We start from the raw sequence: 26896 nt of genomic DNA, 5'->3' as shown, positions 1-26896 counted from the left end.
ATGACCATTAACATACGTGTTTATTATGGTCTGAATCGGTCTATAGCCCGATACAGCTCCCATATAAATCGATCTCTCTATTTTACTTCTGAGCCTCCAAAGGGCGCAAATCTTATTCGAATTGGCTGACATTTTACACAGGTCTCCAACATATATTTTATTTGTGATCCAAACCGGACCATATCTTGATATCGCTCTAATAGCAGAGCAAATCTTTTCTTATATCCTTTTTTTTTTGCCTAAGAAAAGATGCCGGGAAAAGAACTCGACAAATGCGATCCATGGTGGAGGGTATATAAGATTCGGCCTGGCCGAACTTAGCACGCTTTTACTTGTTGGTTTTCTGTTATGCACGAAATCCTTTAATGAAATTCGACGAGTTAAAATGGCATCTTTACAAAAAGGTGGGTATTAAGTTGGTATTTCACAGTGAAATACCCAGGTTTTTCACGATTACTTTTGTGAAAAACTACAAAAATATCACTATTGGGTTAGGTTAGGTTAGAGGGTGCAGATATTAGTCCGCTCCGCATGCTCCACACATGCTATCGCTTGCCGCACCGATTTTACATAAGTAATCTCTAAGTCCTATGTGTCCTGTTATGATACCAATAGCTACACTAATCTTACATGCGAATTCGTCTCACACTCCCTTGTCTAGGACTGCGTCGACATAGCATTTTATCATAAATAATGGGAATGCTTGTATCTATGAGAGCAAGTTTTATATAACACTTACGTTTAGCACTAGATCATTTGACATCAATTAGTGGGAAAAGAAGGAAAAAACTTTACAAGTGCAATGACGTAGGAATCTCTTCGTGTTTCTGATTTTATTCTACCACCTTTTTTATTTTATCTCCACGTAATTAGGAAAACTTTACTACAAATAAAAACATGATGGAAATTTCAAGCATATACGACAATAGTTGGATGCAATTTTTACCAGACATCTTTTCCATCAAAAACGGGTTTTCAATCGATTTAATTTAAGTTCGAAGAAGAAATCAGCGACATCATTTAAGCAAAACATAGATGGATGTTCGTAAAAATTGGTCACTATATAGTTTTTGAAATATTTAACAAATGCAGTTGCTTAATGTTTTCAGTGTGTTTGCGTAAAATTTTATGGAAATAAAAGTCATTTGAAACTAAAAGACCGACACAAACATTAACCTGTTGAAACCTTAAAACTAGTCTGAGAGCGAAAATGAGCGCAAATGAAAAAATTTCATCCAAATACTGAAGTTGATACGCCGAAACTTTCACTATAAAACTAAGATTTTCGACAAGACAACCACACTTTGAAGACTTTTGAAGATTAGGATCGGTCTATGAATAGTGTGTTGGCAATCAGTACAAAATTCAGCTCTGACATTAACAATTTCCAAAAACAAAATTTGAGGTATTTTTACCAATTTCACGGAAAAAGAAAAATGTTAGCAATTTTCGATTTTGAAAAAAGTGGGGTGCCACAAGTTAGAGAACAATAAAGGCCTGCAGATGTCGCATTTTTCTCTATTGATGCCATCTGTCGAAAGCAAATGCATTGCTATGATTTGCGATCATCAACGCAACGACAGCAAAAACTCAAGGGCTGTTAGATATTGCTTACAACAGTGTCAATTTTGAAAATATTTGAGAAAATAAAAACCCCAAAGAAATTTGTGTACCTATTATATTATGGCGTCAAACAAACATTTCACAAAATGGGTCAAAGCATCACAAAATATTTATTCCTATTTTGTAATTAACGATTTATGGTACTGCAATTAGCTCTTAAAGGCAATTATAGATTTTTGCGGTATTTATGGTACTACATTATGATCCATATTGATGAAGATTGTGTGAGAGTTTTTCATCCATTGCAACTAGCCACGTATTTAAAAAATGGTAGTAGTTTTTTAGTATTGTAATTATATTCTTGAACATGCTCAGAGTTAACCTCTGTTTAACTTATTTCATATAAAAAAGTGTAACCCATTAAAATCCATTGTTCAATTTTGATTATATTTCGTATATTTGCTGTTTACTGCGTTGTGACGTAGTACTTTTTAATTTTCTTTAAAAAAAAATTTCGAATCTTTTTCTACATTTTTTTTTTAAGTTGTTGAAAAAACTAAAAAAAATATTAAAATTTTATCCGTCCCTAAGTTTTTACTATAAAAAAAAAAAATTCTATAGCACTATATCACCATTTATCGAGAAATTGGATTTTAGGCTTATGACATACAGTAACAGGAAATGGTACTGTACACTGAAAGGGTTTACAGAAATTTCACTCAGGATTTTTTACCAGTCAATTTTATTATTATATGGTAATAAAATTGTTGTAGAGCTCACTCGTGTATGAAATAGCCCATGGCAACAAATTACGCTTGACGGCCAGCTATTTTGTTTTTGTCTATCTGATGTGATCGTGGCCTACCTGTCGCTGTTAATGCATGCCATGCCGCTTTAGCGCTTGGCTACATGTATTTATGAGTGTAGTATGCAATTGTGATGCTCTGTAGTCTGTTAGTTTATGTGTACGGCCTAACAGGGCAATGACATGCTGCCACAGCTGTCAAGGGTTCATTCAATTCTGCTTGTGCAGCCCTTTATGTAACAAAACTTCATATATGCTGTTCAGCAGAGCGTATGAGTCATATATGTTAATGCATATCACCTATGAGCCATACGTACCATGGTACTCAAAAAGGGTGCACAAAATTGATTAAATTATTGAGCCTCTAGAAGGAGCAATTCTTATCCGATATGGTTGAAATTTTGCATAACGACTTCTTGCAGTAGTAATACTTCTTTATTGAAAAAAAATCTTTTATTTTTTTTTTAATTTTTCCTACCTTTTAGTTAACTTTGAAATGTATTTAAATTAATTATGAAATAAATTAATTAAATTAATGTTATGTAAAAAAGCCTGCCACTTAAACCTAACCTAACCCTTATTAGGCCAGAAATGTAAATAAATCCTCTATGGATTGTGCCATCCTCAGAGAAGGTGTTAATCTCCTTTTACATTCTAACACTGTTCGCGATCTGACCGTCCTAGTTGTTATTGCCCTCATGGCTGTTAACTTTCCGTAAAGATGTTCACACTCGTCGTCCTCGCGTTAACACCACACCACCTCACGCATTCCCTGATCGCCCTGTTCTCCGCCTGCAGGACCCTATAATGGTCAGGCAGTCTAAACAGATCTCAGTCCCTGGGTTCTCAATGTAGAACTCCAGGCCCACTTTGTCCTCTGACTTCGATCCATCCGTGTAAAGTGATTTCTCAGATGACAATACTAGGGTTCCGTCAATCCAGGACTGTGCCGCTGGCAGCAGTACCTCGCACTTGTCTCAACCATTCGATCGGAAACCTCTTCCATTCCATTCAGATTTCACATCGTCGCCTCGATTATACCCCGATGATATGACCTACTCCTATCCTCTTTCCATTCTCCCATCGCCTTAAGTCTTATAGCCGCAATGCCTGCCTCACACTTAATCTGTATGTCAATGGGTCGGATATCTCGAATAGTCTCCATTGCCCTAGTTGGAATGGTTCTCATCGCTCCGCCTAGGTCAAGACAACATGTTTACTTCGTTGTATTGGCCTTCCTCGTGAACAGGTATATTTCAGTCTTCCCTGCGTTAACATTGAGACCTCTGAGTCTAGCCCAGTTATATGCCATATGCAAGACCCATTCGGCCCTTCTTTATAGCTGGTTCAGATCCTTATACCTTAGAAGTATTATATCATCGTCTGTGTAGTAGACGGGTTTCAATTCCACCTCATTCAGCATCCGTAATACGTCATTTATGGTGGTCACCCATAGAAGTGGCGATTAAATGCCCCCCTGTGGCTTGCCTTGTGCCACTTTCTCTCTTATGTTTACGTCATGGGACCCACAATTAATACATCTGTTCCTTAGCATATGGTTTATCTAATCTCCAAGGACCGGTGCCACCCAGTGCTGTTCTATGGTGTGTCGGTTCACACGTTACTAAACACCCCCTCGATGTCAATGCATACCTCCAGTGTGTACGTTTTGGTACTTCCCACCGGCTTTCCCTTGCCCTAGGCATGCTGTTTGTATTTGAGCAGATTCTTGATGTCCATGGTACCCACAATACGTCGCATGGTTTTGAGTAGAAAGGACGTAAGGCTCATAAGTCTGTAGGCCTTAGATGTCGCATAACTTGTCTTGCCGAGCTTAGGTATAAATACCACCCTTGTCTCCTTCCAGGCTTTCGGAGTATATGCAAGTCCTAGGCACTCTGTGAAAATAGGGGCCAGATGATGCAAGAGAGAGTCTGCCTCCTTCTGTAGTAACGCCACAAATATTCCATCAGGTGCGGATGACTCAAATGGTTTGAAGCTCCCCACTGCTATCTTGACCATAAATTCCGTTATGATAGGTCTTCTATCAACCTCCTTATTCCAAGGTTCCGGTGTCTCCGTCAGTCCCGTCGTATGTTTTCATCAAAAGCCTCAACATGTGCTCCGTTGTCTCTGCTCTCTCTCCCAGAAGGCACGTTTGGCCACCCTGGTAATCGTATTGTATTCCTTGAGCCTTGTGTAGTACACATGCCAGTAAACCTCTGCTGTTTTGCGACATGCTCTGTTGTAAAGTCTGCGGACCTTTTACCCAATATTGCGAATCTCAACGGCCATCCAGTGGTTTTCTTGGGTTGATTTCCTTTCTCGAAGAGGACAACTATCTTCCAATGACATCACCAGTGCAGTCGTCATCCTTTTGATATTTTCATCAATGTCTTCTACACTTCGACAATCTAAACATAGAATAATTGGTAGTTGATATGGTTCAGTCCAGAAACTTTGTTCTGGGTCGTCCATGGCTCCTGAATTAAGGCAATATGAATCTTGTGTAGCAGTCGCGTTTCGGTGAAGGTTTATCTGGATTACCTCAATCATTTGTCCTCCTTGCCTATCCTAGTCTTGTGAATATTCATAAAGTCGGTAACGGTTCCATTGTCGGGTCCCTGTTTGTTAGGCTGTATAGAGTTTCCAGTCCCTGTAATGTTTCAATACTACGATCTTTGCCTATCTTAGTCTCCCCAATCTTAAGTAAATAGGCTTCATGGGAGTAGGTGATAGTACCATCGTCGACTCCCTGTTCGTTAGGCTGCATTGAGACTCCTGTCGCTCCGCTGCTTAACGTTTCAATATAAGGATCTTTACCTATCCTAGTCTTCCGAATCTTGGAGTCGGTGATGGGTCCGTCGTCGGGTTCCTGTTTGTTAGGCTATGTTCGGTCTCTCGCTCATCTCTGTTGTGATTCCTTGCCACTCTGGCGTATAAGGGCGGCTTCTTACCATTCTCAGCGATCGTCTTCCCCATCAGTAAAGGCTGTGGCCTCCTTTTGTAAGTCACAGTCCGCCATGAAGACTCAGGGGCCGTGCGCTTCCTTTGTTCCTTTTTCGACTTTGTCTACCTCCGCAGGATACTGTCTGGAGTCCCCATTGCGGGATGGCTGGCTTGGGTTTCCCAGAGTACTTGAAGGCGGGAAGCTCATTTTCTTCTTCAGCATTTTAGCAGTGTTATGCTCTTCAGGAAGTCAGAATCTCTTTCTAGCTTCCGTAGAAGTGTTTCCGTAGAAGTGATTGTGATTGTCAGTTCTATCTTTTCCAGCATTCTGCACTTTCGCCCGATTACGCTGCCGGTTCATACTCCTCTGTCTCCTTCGTCGTGCCCCGGATCGCTTTCTCGGTCTGTTTGAGTGCTTAGCAAAACCAAAAAACAAAACACTCATTTCTGCCGTCATCCCAACATTTTTAAAACAGGTTACAAAATTTATTTTGTAACCTGTGCGATTTGCGATTTGCAAACGCAATAATAATGATTTCCCTAAGTGTTATGTTTTAAATTGTCTAAAACTTCAAAAAATATCTAAATTTATTTAAACATATTTACGGCAAATTGTCTACATCAAGACAATCCTGCCACCAGAAATAATTCAAATATAATAGACAAAGAAAGAAAAAAGTATATGTCATGGCAATCAAGAATACTTGTGTATAACATGTGTATGTAAGAAACAAGTAAGGACGGACTAAAGTCGGGCGAAGCCGATCTTTGGATACCCTACACCACATTGAATAGCAGGCTAGGTTGTCGAATTTAATGTTTGCATAAAAATTTGATATGTAGAATTTCGATCAAAATCCGTATATATAGTAGTAGCCTAGTGTAAATCGTTGTGGAACTTTTTGAGAAGATCGATTGATAAATGGGTTAGCAATGGCCTTGAAAGTGAAAATCGGAAGATCCATATCCATATGAGATATATCTAAAACTAAACAAATTCCTATGAAATTCATCAGTCATCAAAAGTGTTATAAGAGAAACCTTCGTGCCAAATTTTGTGAAGATCTTTAAACAAATGACTAAAGTATTGAGTATTACTCAAAATCGGACGAAAATATATATGGGTGCTTTATCTAAATCTGAATAGATATAGCACCCAAATTCAATAGCAATACCGGGAGTCCTAGCCGAATCCCTTGTTCCAATTTCAGTGTGAATCGGTTAGCAAATGACAAAAATTATTGCAATACTAATCCAAATCGGACGAACATATATATGGGAACTATATCTAAATCTGAGCCGATTTCTATGAAATTCACTAATGTCGACACTTATAAGAGAACCCCTCGTGCAAAATTTCGTGAGAATCGGTTTACAAATGACGATATAATTGCAATTTTAACCCAAATCGGACGAACATATACATCGGTTCCAAATATGAACAGTTTTTTTTTTCAATAGGCTTCGTCTCTAGGCACAAGAAAATGCTTGTGCCAGATTTGAAGACGGCTTTGCTTGTGAATCGGATGAAAATCGCGAACTGTCCTATGTACACAAATTAACATGGACAGACAGACGGACATAGCTAAATCGAATTAGAAAGTGATTCTGAGTCGATCGGTATACTTATCAATGGGTCTATCTCCTTCCTTCAAGGTGTTACAAACAAATTCACCAAGATGTAATACCCTGTACCACAGTAGGGGTGAAGGGCATAAAAACTCCACAATTTTTGGGATATATATTTATTATTATACCCTCTACCATATGATGGGCGTATACTCATTACATCATTCTGTTTGTAACACATCGAAATATTGATCTGAGACCCAACAAAGCATATATATATCTTTGATCGGCTTGATATTCTTAGCCGATTTAGCCATGTCCGGCAGTCTGCCTGTCGAAAGCACTCTAACTATCGAAGGAGTAAAGCTAGGTGCTAGACATTTTCCATAAATACTACTTATTAGTCCTGGTCAGTTGTTAGGGCGCAATTATTACCGGATTTGGCTGAAATTTTGCTCCAAGTATTTTATTTTGACTCCCGACAACTCTGCTAAGTATGATTCAAATCGGTTCCTAACCTGATATAGCTTCCATATAAACCGATCTTCCGATTATACTTCTTGAGCCTCTAGAGGGAGTAATTCCTATCCGATTTCCACATTCGTCTCCAACAGCCAAACCAAGTATGGCCCCAATCGGTTCATTACTGAGCAATTATTATCCATTATCCTTTGTTTGTCTATAAAGAGATACCGGCCAAAGAACTTGACAAATTCGATACACGGTGGAGGGTATATAAGATTCGGCCCGGCAAAATTAAGTACCATTTTACTTATTTTCTATAATAAATGTGAAACTTTAGCAAGAATACATCTTTTATATGAATACTAGCTGAATTCATTTGATGAGTTTGGGAGAGAGTTTGGGGGAGGGACGGCCGAAGATGTAATTTTCTCGATACAAAACAAGCGAGAAAATCCTCTCATTGAAGAAATAAAACAGCCTTACCAATGACAAAAAACTAATCTCCTAATTTTAACAAAAACCTCCTCCAAAAATCCTCTCATTGAGCAAATAAAACACGCTTACTGTCGACAAAACACTAGTCGCCTAATTTTAACAAAAACACAACTATTGTATCACAGCACAGCACAGCATTGCACACATCATACAAATACCATTTAGTCAAATTAAATCATCTCTTCGTAAGATTTTCTAGAAACTACAAATGATAAATGTCACATCCATTGGCATGACGCTCTTCTCGGTTTCGATAAATATTTCCTATCTGTCCTACGTACATTGCATAAAGCAACGAGATTCATGGATATTTATCGAATGCTCGCTGGAAGATATGGAAACGACAAATACATATGTACATCTCCCATAAAAAAATCTTTAAACGGGTCATGTCAATAACTGGCTTCGCCAGCTTTGTCTATGGTAAATGTTGACTCAAATTTTAGTGCTTGCACCGACAAATTTTATTCCTGCAAATGACACCATCGAACGTAACCACAAGATATCCCGCTGGGACGCATGACGATTGAGTGCTATAAATTCCTTGGTCCTTCTTTGCAAGCACATCAGTCTCCAGATTGGCTTCGACAAGTTAATAACGCGAATCTAGTATTTGAGCAAACGATTCATCGCCATGGGAAATATCATCTACTTATCTTTGGTCCTAATGTGGTTGTCATTGTTCTTGTGCGATGCAGCCACGGCCTTACCAACCTCTGAAGATGAGAGATTTTTCGAAAAACAGGTAATTGGAAAATGTTTTAACCGAAAGTGTTTAAAGCTTATTCCTCTGCCTTCGATAGCTTAACCGAGAATTGATCAATAATTGGCTTACTTCAGTACGCAGTTCTCAAGTTTTGAATAACCCTTGCCGTTATTATGTGGACAACTCTTGGATGGCTCCAATGCCAAAGCGAAATTCTGAATTGATAAATTCCCTCTTAAGTTTGCCCAAGAACATGAACGACGCCGGAAAGTAATGAAGAAAAATACAAATGGCACATCCTCTAGTCTTCTAAATTGGAAACAATTCCATGAAAAAATAGTAAAAAAATGAAAAATTGTAATATTACAAAAATATTTGAGCAATTGAGCGTATTAATAAAATATTTGTTATCATGTTTTGTCGTCTTCTGAGTTAATGCAAAATCGGAGACCAAAAGTGCAATGCGCTAATTTCTAGCAGTTCTATCAACTAAACAAATAGAGAGAGTTAAAGCAGGCCGGAGCCGACTAAAGTAAAATACCCTTCATCGCTCAGTATACAAAATTACTGCACCTTCAAATCAAATATGTGGGCATATCAGAAGTTGCATTTGAACTTCATCATATTTAAGTCAAATAGGATTCGGAATAAATTTGTGGCTGTTACCGCCCTAGAAATTGACGATTGGCATTTCGCACATCATTTAATATAGCTCAATTAAAATGTGAAGATCACACTACAACTGTCGCTTTTATAGTCATAAAAGCGAATATCGGAAGATATGTTTAGAAACTGTATCTAAAGCTGATTGGATTTGGGTGAAATTTTGGTATTTGGTAACGTAGCAAAATATACACCTCATGCAAAATTTAGCAAATTGCGGCAATTATAGCAAAAAAAAAACGCAGTTATATAAGCTTTGACATAAGCTTTCCCACTTTTTGAAGTTGGAAATTTCATATATCCTGGGAAAAACGGGAATCAGAGGCCGTTAACGTCGGTGGTAAACTTGTACACAATTTTTGGGATTTGGGATAATCCCAAATCAGTGCTAGATTTTTTTTTTCGATATTTGACAATAAAATTTAACTAGTACATAAGGAACATATGAACTAGTTATCATATTTCGTAGTACAGGTTTATTATATGCGCATGGTTGTTGAAAATAGGACACTGTATAAAAAATCATTACAAATTTCATCAAATATTTCCCATTTATCCTAAAAAGTTGTGCTATTTTAAAGTGTTTGGGTTCGAGAAAATCATGTTCTACAATAGAAGACACCAGGTTCGAGTCTCAAGGACAAGGCCTAACCTATTCCTTCTTCGCATGCCTACAATTTGCCTAGGCCATCGGCCTTCCCTGGGAAACCAACACGTTCTTTAAAAGGTTGTAATAATAGAAGACGCATCGCTCTCAGGCTTGTTGATAGACTTGATGCGAATGATCCTAAGACTCTTATAATAGGTAGAGAGAATCCCTAAACTGGGCTCGGCAATTCGCTGCAAGGACTACACGTCTAGATTCGGAAACTGCACCGCAGTCAGCCAAAATACTGCGGTCACCTAGAGAGCATCTCATGCCTAAAAGAACTAGGGCGAACAATTGAAGCTTGAGTGTGGCCGCGGCTCCGTGTTGTTGTGGTGATTTTATATAAAACAAGCGTCCGTTCCTGTTTGTTGTCGCTGATATCAGTTCGTCTTTTGTTGCACCGTGTTTGTGAATGAAGGGAGCTGTTTCCTGCTTGTTGCTGCTTTGAAAGAAAATAAATAAACATCAGCTGTGCTACTCTTTCAAACCTTTTTGTTGGACCTTGTCATCATTTCAACATATAATCGATTTAAGTGCCTGTTTCATCGATTGCTGAAACTCACAGTGCTGCCATTATACATTTCCTAAAGTGATGCATAGTTTTAGGCGGTTCATAAAATCTTCCGCCTTATCCCATTACGAACCATTTCTAATCCTCAATCCCCTTTTCACTTTACTATTTGCATCATGAGTGTCTCGCCAAAACCAAACAGCCGCAATGATGTGTTTGCTAAACCTATTGAGGCTGGTGCCGATGAACACGTATCTGGGGACGCCAGGGCACCCAAAAGAAATCGGGACAGCATTTTTCAACGATCCTTGGTTGGTAACATATCTAAAACGCCACGACTATCCGATTCACCTTTACGTATGATTCAACTTCTTGATGATCGTTTCGAGAAACTCTGCAGCCGATTTGAAGATCGCATGAAATCCTTACTTCGGGAGTCTGAGAATCGCCTTCTAAACGAGCTAGATAAAAAGCTTTGCGAATTAAGGACAGAAATCGCAGACATTAATGATAGAGTTAATAAACTTGAATCTGCTGCTCTAGAAATTGATCTTCTGAAGGGTGAGATCAAAGAATTAAAACTTCAGGCCCTTAGACAAGAAAATGCCTCAGTTGCAGCGGATGTACGTATAAATGGGGTACCGTTTCACGAAAATGAAAATCTATTTAACGTATTTGGGAAAATTTGTGCCAGCTGCAACATTCCTTCTCCCAAGCTCAAAACGATTCACCGTCTGAAGAATAGAAATAATACAAAAGAACGCAATTCACCAGATGCCGTTATTATTGCCACGTTTATGTCTCCTTATGACAAAAATTTCTTCCTGAAGTCACTGTCTGCTTTCAGGAAAAAAAATGGCAATTCCCTTTTGCTCCGTTTATTAGGTCTCGACTCGGATCACAAATTTTACATAAACGAGAACCTATCGAACACCAACTACAGAATACTTCAGGATGCTGTATCGCTAAAGAAGAAAAAACTTATTTACTCGGCGTTCACATTCAAGGGACTCGTGTTTGTTAAACATGGCCCCAACGATGATCCTGTAGTTATTGAACATGCTGACGCCCTAAATAGATTTCGGCATAACGAATTCTCACCGCATTTTGCTAATACCAACGTTCAGTAAATTTTTCAAACTTCACGGAAATTACACAATACTTTTTTCAAACTTTATAACTAGTTTTAAACCATTTTTTAAATTGTTTACCTATTTAATTTTAACATTTTATTTCTTTTATCACTATCTTCAATTTAACAACTTTTACAACATTAATTGTGATCATTTATTCCTCTGCAGCGATACTGATGGTAGAATTTTGATTTATTATTTTATCCTAAAATATGGCGAGCCTAGCTAACCATAACACTAGGGACTTGACGGCGAATATGATTAGAATTCTGGTAGGCCAACGGAGTGGTTTGAAGATATGTCACATTAACGCCCAAAGCCTGAATAATAAGATTGATGAATTCCGATTTATCTTTGAGAATTCAGGTTTGGATGCTATTTGCGTATCTGAGACGTGGCTGAAGGAGACTACTCCTGATTCTTTCATTGATCTTGTTGGGTATACTGTCTACAGGGCTGATAGACCACGCAGAGGAGGCGGCACAGCGATTTATGTCCGCGACAATCTGAGGACTCGCATTTGTGCCAGATCAGTGGCTGATGATAGCATTGAATATGTGTTTATAGAATTATCTGCCACGGAAAGGAAGCTGTTACTTGGTTGTGTCTATAGGCCAAATAACAATATTGACATACAACCATTCTTGGAAGTAGTGGAACACCTTACGATTACCTACCCGGATGTCATTATTGCAGGGGATCTAAATTCCAACATTCTTTTGGACTCAAGTCTCACAGCCCAGATGTCTTCATTGGGCTTATTACCTTTCAACACATCCATGCCGACTCATTTTTCGTCCAGTTCCAGTACCCTCCTTGATTTGTTTTTTGTCAGTGAGATTTCTAAAGTTTCATTGTATGACCAACTGTCCGCATCGTGCTTCTCCAACCATGACTTGATTTTTCTGTCTTACAACTTTGAGATCCTTGGAAGGGAGGAGTCTTACTCATATAGAGATTTCAATAGTCTGGACCACGAAGCCTTACCTTCTTTGATTTCTGATATCGATTGGAGTCTGCTATACCGCATGGAATCGATAGACGATCAGGTGAACTTTTTATCTAGAAATGTGTGCGCTGTCCAAGATTTTGTGCTCCCGATCAAAATGAGACAAATTTGTTCGAAGACTAAACCTTGGTTTTCGGCAGATATTCGTGTTGCAATTGAGTCCCGAAACACTGCATACCGTAGATGGAAACGTTTTAGGACGTCGCACCTACGAGAGGAATATCGCTCCAACAGATCCCGTGTCAATAAGTTGATAAGAGCTGCCAAGATCAATTACTACCTCAGACGTTTTACCTCTGCGATCGGTTCGAGGAAGACTTGGAAGACCATTCACGACATTGGTATCGGTCGCAGATCCCCCGATAACATCACTGATGTGGATGTGGACCAGCTTAATGCTACTTTCACCAATATTCCAACAAACCCCATAGATCCTAGTTTCTATGACTTTGAGTTGACTCTTGGGGATCGTCACAGTGAAGGTTTTGAATTTTCGGGTATAGAACAGAACGATGTGGTACTTGGTTTCTCCATGGTGAAGTCAAATGCAGTTGGATTCGACGGCATTGAACCAAGATTTCTCAAGGTACTATTACCATTTATTTTGCCATACATTACCCACATTTTTAACAGCATTTTGACCAGAAGTTCATTTCCGGTGGCATGGAAGTACGCTAAAGTTATACCCTTACCCAAAAATTGTAGGGAGTTTCGGCCCATCTCCATTTTGTGTTTTCTGTCCAAAGTCTTTGAGAAGATAATGTATAGACAGATATTTTCGTATATAAATGAGAACTCTCTTTTATATGAGAAGCAGTCAGGTTTCCGTCCCGGACGTAGTTGTATAAGTGCTCTAGCAGATGTGGTGGAGGATATCAGGAGTAACTTGGAGAATGACGAATTGAATTTGCTTGTTCTCCTCGACCATTCAAAGGCATTCGATACGGTCGATCACACTATGTTGGCAGCAAAATTAAAAAACCTGTTTCATTTCTCGTCTTCGTCTGTTCGTTTAATCATGTCATATCTCTCCAATCGTACCCAATCCGTGGTTTCGAAGTCATCAGTTTCTAGTCCCTTGCCTGTTATTCGAGGAGTGCCCCAGGGTTCAATCTTGGGTCCTATTCTATTTTCTTTATATAGCAACGACCTGCCAGACCAGCTCTCATTTTGTAAGACCCACATGTATGCTGATGATGTGCAGGTCTATATAAGTAGCACGAAGGAATGCTTAGACGACCATGTCAGGATGCTGAACCATGACCTGTCCAGAATTTATGAATGGGCAAATGCTAATGGCTTGTGCCTTAATCCTCTCAAGTCGAAGTGCATGGTTATTAAGAAAAGGGTTTCACGTTTCACTTGCGATCCTGTTGTTGTTGTTGCTAATGAGAGGTTAGAGATCGTGGCTCGTGCAAAGAACCTGGGGGTGACTTTCAACAGTACCTTGTCGTGGACAGACCATATTAATGCTGCTGTTGGTCAAGGGTATTCAAAGCTTCGCTCGCTTTGGTCCACTCAACAACTTACTCCTCTTTGGGTTAGAATACTTTTGGCAAAGTCATATATTATACCTAGCCTACTCTACGGTTGTGAGCTATTTGCAAACTGTGATTCTCGAAGCAGTCGTAAGATCGATACTTTCTTCAACAGTGTGGTACGCTATGTATATGGTCTTCGTCGACGAGACTCCACTTTCCGTTTCTCCAGATCCTTATATGGTGTGTCATTTCGTGATGTTTTGCTCATGAGGTCATTGACCTTTTTACATAGGATAATATATACACAGGCACCATCTCATTTATTTGAGAGAATCAGATTTGCAAGGTCGAACCGAGGAAACAAATTGATTCCAATGATACACCGTAGCTTAGTCTCTCAATGGCATCTATTTATATTCGCCGTTCAGCTCTGGAACTCTCTCCCGCACGACCTTCAAACCATCAGTAACGTTGTAACATTTAAAGGTAAATTACTAGATCACTTTAGGGATTCTAGATAAGTCTTGTTAAAAATAAATATGTCAAGTGTTAATTTTGATTTGTGAGCGGTAAATAATTGTATACCAATATTTTTCTTATTTTTGATTTATTACTCAAATTAACATCCTATTTATATTTTGTTAGTTTCAAGCTTATTATATTTGATTTTTTTTTTCTTTTTTTACATTTATTTATTTATACTTTGTCTAACATTGTAACTTTAAAAGGATTAATTTCCCGTACTATAATCATAAGAACATGCGTTCTTGTTGTGCGGGTGTCAATAAATTACAAATTACAAATTACAAATTACAATAGTAATATGGGTCCAAGAACGTTTGCATACCTAGGAATAATTGGAGTGGGATAGTCGATGAACTGTCATCAGTATACTCCGAGTTTCTTGCGATTCCTGGGTCTCCTCCAGTTTGTGACGATGCAGGCTGGTATCGGGGCCAATACAGACTAATTGCCTACGGGGATCAACGATCAATTGAAATGTATTGTTTTGCGCTAAAAAAGATTGGTGAGAGAAGGTCAAGAAAGAAGATATTCCTTCTCGATCAATGGCACACGCTTAATTACCAAGGATTCCCTCAGATCCTGAATCCATACTTGGAAGACTAAGGCAATTTAATCCCAATCTTTCAACCACCGACTGGAAGATTGGTAGATTGGATGAGGCTGATGGCGACCGGAGACATGCAGTATTCGTACTAAACTCCGGCTGTCTCGCAGACCTCAACAAATCTGAAGGGGTTGTATCCTGCGGATTCAACAAGTTGAAACTGAAGGTCTATAGAAGAGGTGGGGTTGGGGAATCAGGAGACGACTCAGCAGTTGTTGCTGAATACTTGCCTGACCAACTATCGATCATATCGCTTATCTCTGGCGGATTGCAGAAGACTGAAAATCCCCCTGCTACAATCAAGACAGGAAGGATGGCATAGAAACGGGACCCGACAAGCCCTGTATGGGTGGGTCATCCGGTTGGACTGGGCTCAAGGTGTGCGCCAGCGGAGAAGCACGGAACTCAAAAAGTACTTTAGTAGCAGCAGCTAGTGCAGCATCTAAGGAGGAATCGTCGAAACCGCAAGTGTCTAGTATCCTGAGGAAGAGTGGCTCCACAGCTTTCTCACCTGTGGAACCTGCGCACGGCAGCTCATCATGACAAGATCTAACGAATCTTGTGAGGATGAACTCCTTGTGGAATCAGAAAACGAGGCTAACACAACAGTGCTGGAATTTCTGAATCCTGACTATGGTCAGGTTTATACAGACAAATCTCCAAACCTTAGTTGTAGCCTGCTTTAAAATAAACAAGTCTCATTAACGGCTGGCTTCCCTATAAATGGCACATGATTCAGAGATGCCGCCTTCAAACCTTAAGTCACTGGTTGAAGCCGCTTCAGAAGAAAATACTGCAGAAGTGGTCCCTCGGCTTAACATAAGAAAGGCGGATTGGGATAAATTTCGGCACAAAATTCTGCACGTCTATTTCTTCTGGACTAGAAAAGACAGTGGAAACTGCGAAGGATATAGACTCAGAAAAGATCGTGGGTAGACTTATGCAGCTCCGTGGAGGATACATTTGAAGCCTCTAGTCTAAGGAAGATTCTGTCCTCGAGACCTCTTACGGTGGGGTATACTCAGAAGTCAGAGAATGTATGGACAATGTCTAGTGAAGAAACACTAGAGCCACTCGTTGATACACATTTCCCGGAAAATTCTCCAATGGACAACGTGGCACCAGAAGAGGTTATCCCTGGTATGCATTCGTTGGAAGTTATTGGGGAAATTGTGTCTGAGCCGAAAATCCTTTGAGCGATAAGAAGTTTCGACTCCTTTAACTCGCCAGGCCCTGGTGATGTATCACCGATTGAATTACAAGCTGTGTCTGATATACTGGTTCCCTGGCTTGGGAAGATATTCTCTGCCTGTATCAGAATGTCATATGTACCTATGGGATGGAGGGACACGAAGGTCATTTTCATTCCGAAAGCTGGAAAACCATACCACACGAAGGCGAAAGATTTTCGTCCTATTTGTCTGTCATCATTGATAAGGACTCTTGAGAGGTTGGTAGAAACATATCTTAGGGCAAAGATTCCTAGAGATCACCTGTCGCGGCAGTAGCATGCATATAGTAAAAGCAAATCCACTGAAACAGTCTCCATGACCTAGTCGGCTACATAGAGGGTTCTCTCGCTGCCAAGGAGTACACAATGGTAGCATTTCTTGACATTGAAGGTGCTATCAATAATGTAAAATCGATGTCAATCATGAAGGAGTTGGAGTTTCTAGGCATCAACTCTACCGTAAAAATGTTTATTAATAACTTACGTACTAAAAGATTCATTATAACAGGCTTGGGATCGCGAGAGGTGTACTGTCTTCTCTGCTTTGGAACATAGCCATTAACAATATATTAATGTCTCTGGAAGAAAAAGGTGTAAAAGTGGTCGCGTATGCTGACAACGTGGCAATTGCGTTTAGAGGAAAGTTCCCAGCACTCTAAGACATATTCTTCAGAAAGCTCTACGCGCAACAGCGAAGTGGATTACCGAAAGTGTTCTAGGTATAAATCCGTACAAGACAGAAGTAGTTCTTTTCAGCAGGAGAAACAAGTTGCCTACAGTGGAACCTGTCTACTTGGGAGGAGAGAATGTTCCATTTACAGAAAGCGCAAAATACATGGGAGTTCTGCTGGACAGGAAATTGAACTTCAAATCCAACATCTTGGAAAGGGCAAGAAAGGCAGCTGGACAAAAATTTCTGCGACCATTGCCGTGAGCTTTCTCATGGGCTCTGGGATGTACTCTAGAACTGATTATATCGAAAAGGTTACCGACCACTGCAGTGTGTATCAAGCAGATATCCTTGCACTTGAGGAAGTGGTGAAATGACTAAGATTTAATGTCATTACGACGATTGGCATAAATATCTTCTCAGACAGCCAGGTAGCCATTAAACCCCCGGAGAACGTACAATATTTCTGAATACAAAAACCGTCCTAGACTGTCGCAGATCTCTCAACGAGATGGCTGAACAGTTCAAAATTCACTTGCTCTGGGTGCCGGGCCACAGAGATATCCCAGGGAATTGTAAAGCGGACGAGCTTGCGAGACTAGGAACTGCCTTATACATTCCAGGGATACTGGAATATGTGCGTGTGCTTCTAGCGAAATGTAAGCTAAGTGTTTAGGACCAGGCCCGAAGGGCAACGAATGATAGAAGGTCACAAAGAGGGGGCTGTGAGCATTCCAAAACTATGTGGTTTAATCTGGACTTGTTGAGGAATGCTTTGCTGTCATGAGCTAGAACAGACGTCTCAGTCATTGTGTCCGTCATGACAGGTCACTGTCTAATCGGAAAACATGCTGACAGACTGTAGGTTGCCAGCAACGACTTTTGCAGAAGCTGTGAGCTGCGAAGAAGAAGAGACTATAGAACACATTCTGTGTGTGTGTCCCGCATTAGCAGTTGGAAGGAGTTCCACTCTAGGTTCTCCGTTCTTTGAGAACATGTCTGATTAAGCGGATGTGAACATTCGCAAGTTATTGGGCTTTTTAAAGCGATCTGAATGGTTCAACGGTAGGAACTAGAAGGCATCTTCCTTCTTCGGTTCCTGTGGTATCACAATGGACAAAAACGTATAAGTGAGTCTAATGGCAGACTGCCACCTAAACCTAACCTAACCTAACGCTAAATGACACTGTCAAACAAACGGTACAAGTTCTTGCAATTTTGCAATAAAATCGGCAAATTAACCGCTTCACCGATTTAGTCACACTATTTATGCCCTTAAAGCGAATATCCGCAAATCCATTTTATTGGGAAAATACCCAATAAATACCTTTTTATACCCTCCACCATAGGATGGGGATATACTAATTTCGTCGTTCTGTGTGTAACTACTCGAAATATTCGTCTGAGACCCTATAAAGTATATATATTCTTGATCGTCGAGACATTTTATGTCGATCTAGCCATGTCCGTCCGTCTGTCCGTCCGTCCGTCCGTCTGTCTGTCGAAAGCACGCTAACTTCCGAAGGAGTAAAGCTAGCCGCTTGAAATTTTGCACAAATACTTTTTATTAGTGTAGGTCGGTTGGTATTGTAAATGGACCATATCGGTCCATGTTTTGATATATTGTAGCTGCCATATAAACCGATCTTGGGTCTTGACTTCCTGAGCCTCTAGAGGGCGCAATTCTCATCCGATTTGAATGAAATTTTGCACATAGTGTTTTAGTATCACTTCTAACAACTGTGCTAATTATGGTTCAAATCAGTCCATAGCCTGGTATAGCTGTCATATAAACCGATCTTGGGTCTTGACTTCTTGAGCCCCTAGAGTACGCAATTCTTATCCGAATAGAATGAAATTTTGCACCATGTGTTTTGTTATGATATGCAACAAACGGTGCCAAGTATGGTTCAAATCGGTTCATAAACTGATATAGCTGCCATATAAACCGATCTTGGGTCTTGACTTCTTGAGCCTCTGGAGGTCGCAATTATTATCCGATTCGCCTGAAATTTTGTACGACGGATCCTCTCATGACCATCAACATACGTGTTTATTGTGGTCTGAATCGGTCTATAGCCCGATACAGCTCCCACATGAATCGATCTCTCTATTTTACTTCTTGAGCCCCCAAAGGGCGCAGTTCTTTTTCGAATTGGCGGACATTTTACACAGGTCTCCAACATGTAATTTAATTGCGGTCCAAACCGGACCATATCTTGATATCGCTCTAATAGCAGAGCAAATCTTTTCTTATATCCTTTTTTGCCTAAGAAGAGATGCCGGGAAAAGAACTCGACAAATGCGATCCATGGTGGAGGGTATATAAGATTCGGCCCGGCCGAACTTAGCACGCTTTTACTTGTTTGGTATTTATTTGGGCATTTATAATTTTGCAGATATCTTGGGTTTAAAAACATTTCCAAACAATTTTTGATAATTTAGTATTCTTCGTATATAAACCTGACCTTCTGATCTCATTGGAGTGAGTTCTAGCAGACCCCTACCCATTTCTGTGAAATGTGGTTCAGAGCGGACTATATTAATATATTACATACAGCTGCCCTGTAGACCGGCCCTCCGATCTGCCGATATAGGGTATTGGGGCGAAAAAAGATCCATTTATTACCTGAATTCGATAAAATTTGGCACAATTTTGTGTTCTTGTAAACCCTACCCCTTCCTGTCAAATGTGGTCCAGATCGGACCATATTTGGATATAGCTGCCAGGTAGACCGATCTCCCGATATAGAGTATTGAGCCCATAAAAGGAACATTTTCCAACCGATTTTGGTGAAATTTGAAACGGTGAGTTTTCTATATAGCGGCTATAAATACCCAAAATTCGATTTTATTAGATCAGAAGGTCAGGTTTATATACAAAGAATATGAAATTATCAACAATTGTTTGGAAAATGTTTTCATAACCAAGATATCTGCAAAATTATAAATACCGTTAGGGTATAAATGGGTAAATACCAGGGTATTTTCCTAATTTACCATGTAAATACCTTTTGGGTATTTACCCATCGCCCATCTCTTCTGATAGATTTTTATTTTACTTCAAAGATGAATGTCAAATTATTATTTTTGAAAAATTCTCTTTTTTATACCCACCACCGAAGGTTGGAGGACTTTTCATTTTGTCATTCCACACATCGAAATATCCATTTGCGGTCTAAAACGGTTTAGCCATGTCCGTCCGTCCGTCTGTCTGTTGAAATCACGCTACAATCTTTAAAAATAGGACATTGAGCTGAAAATTTGCACAGATTCTTTTCTTGTCCGGACTATATCTTGATATAGCCCCCACATGGACCGATCTGCTGATTTTAAGTCTTCGTCCCATTATAACCACATTTATTATCCGATTTCGCTGAAATTTGGGACATTGAGTTGGGTTGGGCCATTCGAAATCCTTCTTTAATTTGGCCCAGATCTATTCAGATTTGGACATAGTTGCCATATACACCGATTTTCCGATTTAAGGCTTGGCGCATTTTTGTCCGATTTTGCTGAAATTTGGGACTGTAAGCAGATTTGGATATAGCTGCCCTATAGACCAATCTCTCGATTTAAGATCTTAGGCCCAGAAATGTGGCATTTTTGTAGGATTTGCTGAAATTTGGGACAGTGAGTTATGTTAGGCCAGTCCACATTCTTGTTTAATTTCGCCCAGATCGGTCCAAACTTGGATTTAGCTACCGTATAGACCTATCTCTTGATTTAAGGTTTTAGACCCATAAAAGGCGCACTTATTGCCCGATTTCGCTGAAATTCGGTAGAGCGTGTTGTATTGGGCCCCTCGTCATCCGTGTTTGTTTTGACTTAGATCGGTCCAGATTTACATATAGCTGCCATATAGACCGATTTCTCGATTTAAGTTCTTGGACTCTTGCCGAGTTCTTTTCCCGGTATCTCTTTTTAGGCCAACAAAGAATGAAAGCAAATAATTACTATGCTATTGGAGCTATATCAAATTATGGTCCGATTCGGACCATAGTAGAAGTCATTGTGTGAGATTTCAGCCAATTCGAATAAGAACTGCGCCTTTTAGGAGCTCAAGACGTAAAATTGGGAGATCGGTTTATATGAGTGCTGTTTCAGGCTATAGGCCGATTCAGACCATATTTGACACGCATGTTAAAGGACATGGGAGAAACCGTTGTACAAACCGTTGTACAAATTTTAGCCAAATCGGATAATAATTGCGCCCTCTAGACGCTCAAGAAGTCTTGATCCCAGATCGGTTTTTATGACAGCTATATCAGCTTATGAACCGATTTGAACCATACCTAGTACAGTTTTTGGAAGTCATAACAAAACACGTCTCGCAAAATTTCAGACACATCGGATAGGAATTGCACCCTCTAGAGGCTCAAGAATTGGAAACCCCAGATCGTTTTATATGACATCGTTTTGTAGGGTCTTAGACGAATATTTCGAGGAGTTCCAAACAGAATAACGAAATTAGTATACCCCCATCCTATGGTGGAGGGTATAAAAAGTAACATTAAAGACGCTTCTATTTGTAAGGCTATTTTGCGTCTCTAACTAAGGTACACCGTTGTCTAGTCCCAAAGTCACTTCACGTCATTTTTGTCCTTAATGACAAGACGCAAAGTTAAGGATTTATTGACCTACATTTAAAATAAACAAGTAAAAGCGTGCTAAGTTCGGCCGGACCGAATCTTGGGAAACAACAAACATGGATTCTGCTAAAATATGGGAGCTATATCTGGTTATTGACCGAATTGGACCGTACCTTGCTCAGTTGTTGAGAGTCATAACAGAACACTGTATATATTATATGGGAGCTATATCAGGTTATAGACTGACTTGGACCGTACTAGGCACGGCTGTTGAAAGTCATAACAAAATACTAAACGCAAATTTTCCGCCAAAATTGCGGCTTCCAGGGCTCAAGAAGTCAAATCGGGAGATCGGTTTATATGGGAGCTACATCAGGTTATAAACCGATTCAGGTCGTAATTGTCACACATGTTACGAGTCATAACAGAACACCACATGCAAAATGTCAGTCAAATCGGACAAAAATTGCGGCTTCCAAATCTAAACCGATATGGCCCATTTGCAATCCCCAATGACCTACATCAATATAAAGTATCTGTGCAAAATTTCAAACGGCTAGCTTTTCGACCGCTATCGTTATTTTGACAGATGGGCGGACGGACGGTCGGACATGGCTAGATCGATTCAGAATATCGAGACGATGAAGAATATATATTCTTATTTTATGTTTTAGTGAGTACACATATACATATATTGGAAATGAATATGTCCTTTATTAGAAATTGGACTATTATATACAGACAGAAATGAAACGAATATATATATATATTGGGTTGCCCAAAAAGTAATTGCGGATTTTTCATATAGTCGGCGTTGACAAATTTTTTTACAGCTTGTGTGTGACTCTGTAATTGCATTCTTTCTTCTGTCAGTTATCAGCTGTTACTTTTAGCTTGCTTTAGAAAAAAAGTTTAAAAAAAGTATATTTGATTAAAGTTCATTCTAGGTTTTATTAAAAATGCATTTACTTTCTTTTAAAATCCGCAATTACTTTTTGGGCAACCCAATATATATATATATTTATATATATATATATATTGGAGGCCACCGTAGCGATGATATTGTATGTTAAAAACAATCATCGTGGTTTGTTAACCGTATTGAAATAACGAACGTAATGTAGACAACTTCCCTACTGCGGCATAAGTGCCCAAATATTCGACTCTATTACCTTGCAAAAAGCCTCTTACTACTAGCCTGGCATCGTACTAGCTCAAGTTATCGTTTTTATTCTCTTTTACACGGAATACCCATTTCGATTTCATTACCATCACATTTTTTTCTTTTCGCTTTTACTACCTCGCAATTGCTTACATCCAAAAATTTCTAAAATTTCGAGTCAGGATACATTGAAGTTACCTATTCTTCATTCTCTTTAACCGATAAGTGCATAAAGCCCCTAACACAATTTATTAAAATAATTTGTTTTTTTTTTAAATTAAATTATTATCAATAAGAGATTCTAAAAAATATCTTCTTATATATAAAAATCAATTTGTGTTTGTTTGTATGTTTGTGTGTTCCTTATACAATAGAATCAGAAACGGCAGAACCGATTTTTTTGAAAATTTTCCAGATGGTGCATAATCGTCCAGTGGTGAAAATAGGGTACTAAATTTTTTTGATATCTAAAGGGGGGCGGACCCTCCCCCTTACCCTACTTTTCAAGAAGTCAAGACCCAAGATCGGTTTATATGGCAGCTATATCAAAATATGGACCGATATGGCCCATTTACAATACCAACCGACCTACACTAATAAGAAGTATTTGTGCAAAATTTCAAGCGGCGAGCTTTACTCCTTCGGAAGTTAGCGTGCTTTCGACAGACAGACGGACGGACGGACGGACAGACGGACGGACGGACGGACGGACAGACGGACGGACATGGCTAGATCGACATAAAATGTCACGACGATCAAGAATATATATACAGAATGACGAAATTAGTATACCCCCCATCTTATGGTGGAGGGTATAAAAATAATAATGGACCCAATACACCATTAATTTAAAGTCAGTTTTCATTGCTTTTATTTACCTGTCAGCCGTGCTTTCAGATGAGTTTCAAATTTTTAAACCGGAACTTTAAAGTTGAAACTTGATCAAAATTGTATGACAAAACGTCTGTTAAAACGGACGTATGCCCTAATGGGTTAAATTTGTCAAAAACTTGGATATATGTACCAAACGTTTCACAGTGGCAGAAAATCGAAAAAAAGATAGTAATAAATATTCCGTGTGAGAACGGGTTGAGATATCTCATTGAAATTTGGAAAGGTTAGAGCTGAGGTTAGGGTTAGGTTTGGGTGAAAAGAGGGTGCAGATATTAATCCGCCCCATGTCACTATGGACATACACATAAGCCAGTAATCGGCTTGTTGTACGCTCTAGAAACCTATAAAGAAACCTCTAAAAAGAAAATTTTAAGTTAGGAATTCCGTGCTACTTACAAAATCCTTAAATGTTTCAATACCATTCCCCTAAGTTGGTTCATGTCTGGTATTGTGTCTCCACCTAAGTGTCGGTATCTGTTAGACGCGAAAGCCGGGCAATGACAAAGGAAATGCTCCATCGTCTCATCATAAGCTTCCTCGCATGCCCTACACATGCTATTACTTGCTGCACCGATTTTTCATAAGTGAGCTCGTAGTCCTATGTGTCCCGTTATGATACCAATAGCTATACTGACCACCTTCTTACTTCCTTTGAATAATAGCCTCGCCTTCTCATTATCTGGATCCCCCATAGGATTTTCACCGTCCTTCCGACCGTTTCGCTGTTCCACAATGTTACATGCGCATTCGTCGCCCAATCCCTTAACTCGCACTGCATCGACCTTAAAGGCTTCGGGTTAACCAAGTTTATGGCCTGGCACCCAAACGATGCGGATTTTCCCATCCTCAGAGAAGGCGTTAATATCCTTCTTGCACTGCAAGACTGTTCGTGACCTTACCGTCCTGGTTGTTATTGCCCTTATGGCAATTTTACTGTCTGTAAAGATGTTCACACTCGACGTTCTCGCGTAAGCACCACACCACTTCACGCATTCCGTGATCGCTCGGATCTCCGTCTGCAGGACCGTATTATTGTCAGGCAGTATAAAATAGATGTCAATCCCTGGGTTCTCAATGAAGACCTCCAGGCCCACTCTGTCCTCTAGCTTTGATCCATCCGTGTAACATGATTTCTAGATGGATATACTCAATCAAAGACTGTGCAGATGGCAGCAGTACCTCGCACTCGACTTCAAGGTTCATCTCAGGTATCTGATCGGAAACCTCTTTCCTTCCTTCCAGGTTTCCAGGCTGCCTCACACTTAATCTGTATGTCAATGGATTGGATATATAAAATAGTCTCCAGTGCCCTAGTGGGCGTGGTTCTCATCACTCCGCCTATGCTAAAAAACATGTTCTCTGAACCAGTTATGAGGTCTTACCGTTGCACTTTCTCTCCATAGCAGTCCATCAAACTACTGAGGCATAAGTAAGTATTAGTCTAATCACGCTCCTGTAGAGCCAGTGGGCTATCCTCGGATTCAGACCCTATTTCGAGCCTACGGCCCATCTACATAGTGCCCAACGTCTGTGAGCCTTTTCAGTGCGCTCCTGAATGTGACACTTCCAGTCCAATTTCATGTCCAAGATCACACCTAAATATTTGATCTTGTCAGATATCGAAATCGCCTTATTGAGGAAACGTGGTGCGTTAAATTGGCCCACCTTCGTCTTCCTCGTGGACAGGTATATTTATGCCATGGAACACACAAATTATCCACCTGTTCCTTAGCATAGGATTTATCCAGTCACTAAGGACAGGGTTCACGTGATACTGGTCTAAGGATTGGATCGGTGTGTCGGTCCGCACTTTCTTAAAAGCCCCTCGATGTCAATGCATTCCTCCAGTGTGTACGTTTTGGCATCGAAGCATTCTTCCATTTTATGCACAACCTCGTGCAGGGGAGTCTCCACCGACCTTCCCTTGACATAGGCATGCTGCTTGTATTTGAGCAGTTCGCTGGAAGTCATACTCTTTATCATGGTGTCTACTATAAGGTCCATGGTTTTGAGTATAAAGGATGTAAGGCTTATGGGTCTGTAGGCCTTTGGTGTCGCATAACTTGCTTTGCCGAGCTTGGGTATAAATACCACCGTTGCCTCCTGCCAGGCTTTCGGAGTATATGCAAGTCCTAGGCACGCTGTGAAAATTTTGGCCAGATAAGGCGCCAAATAGTCAGCCTGTTTCTGTAGTAACGCCGCAAATATTTCATCATGTCCAGGTTACTTAAATGATTTGAAGCTCTTCAAGGTTTCCGTTACCATAAATTCCGTTATGATAAACCTTCGATCAACGTCATTATTCGAAGATTCCGAAGTCTCCGTGAGTCCCTTCGTGTCCTGTGGAAAATCGGTTTTCATCAAAAGCCTTAACATGTCCTCCGTTGTGTCTGCTCTCACTCCCATATCGTCTACTAAAGTGTCAGTTTGGAAATGGGTTTTTGAGAGAAACTTGTTTATCTTGGCGGAGTCATTAACGCGTCAATCTACCTGTTCGCAGAAAAGCTTTCAGGAGGAACGTTTTGCCGCTCTGGTAATCTTATTGTATTCCTTGAGTCGTGTGTAACACACATCCCAATAAATTTCCGTTTTTTTATGACGTGCTCTGTTAAAAAGTCTGCGGACCTCTTTCCCAATATTGCGAATCTCCCCGGTCATCAAGGGTTTTTCTTTGGCTGATTTCCGTTTACCTTGTGAGATATCGAAATCGTTTTATTGAGGAAACGTGGTGCGCTAAACTGGCCCACCTTTGTTTTCCTCGTGAACAGGGAAATTTCAGTCTTCCCTGCGTTAACATTGAGACCTCTGAATCAAGCCCAGTCATATGCCATGCAAGACCCTTTCGGATCCTTACACCTTAGAAGTATTATAACATCGTTTAGCGTACCAGACGGGTTCAAATCCCTCCTCAGTCAGCATCCGTAATACGTCATTTATGGTGGTCACCCATAGAAGTGGCAATTAAATGCCCCCCTGTGGCGTGCCTTGTGCCACTTTCTCCCTTATAAAGGGTGATTTTTTTGAGGTTAGGATTTTCATGCATTAGTATTTGACAGATCACGTGGGATTTCAGACATGGTGTCAAAGAGAAAGATGCTCAGTATGCTTTGACATTTCATCATGACTAGACTTACTAACGAGCAACGCTTGCAAATCATTGAATTTTATTACCAAAATCAGTGTTCGGTTCGAAATGTGTTCATTCACCGTAACGTTGCGT

The 26896-nt window shown here is 39.9% G+C and overlaps 2 protein-coding genes across 3 annotated transcripts in view; one reads left to right on the top strand and one right to left on the bottom strand.

Moving 5' to 3' along the window:
- The window catches only part of LOC106095038 (FMRFamide receptor), a 327581-nt gene that overhangs the window by 117010 nt on the left and 183675 nt on the right, over positions 1 to 26896 (bottom strand). The gene's annotated exons all lie outside the window — the stretch shown is intronic.
- On the top strand, positions 8406 to 8967 carry LOC106093450 (protein PDF-like). Its single transcript, XM_013260503.2, has 2 exons — positions 8406 to 8591; positions 8650 to 8967. Exons 1-2 carry the CDS (start codon positions 8481 to 8483, stop codon positions 8824 to 8826), a joined length of 288 nt encoding a protein of 95 aa, XP_013115957.2. The 5' UTR covers positions 8406 to 8480; the 3' UTR covers positions 8827 to 8967.

Source organism: Stomoxys calcitrans, chromosome 1 (genome assembly GCF_963082655.1).
Source record: "Stomoxys calcitrans chromosome 1, idStoCalc2.1, whole genome shotgun sequence".
NCBI lineage: Eukaryota > Metazoa > Arthropoda > Insecta > Diptera > Muscidae > Stomoxys > Stomoxys calcitrans.
Note: the sequence above shows the minus strand (reverse complement) of the source record. Positions and strands in the feature narration are given on the sequence as shown.

Bases quoted from the DNA above. Each gene is read 5' to 3' on its own strand.
- LOC106093450 (XM_013260503.2), top strand. From the start codon at position 8,481: ATGGGAAATATCATCTACTTATCTTTGGTCCTAATGTGGTTGTCATTG. The intron at 8,592-8,649 runs GTAATTGGAAAA...TGCCTTCGATAG, and splicing joins AGAGATTTTTCGAAAAACAG to CTTAACCGAGAATTGATCAA.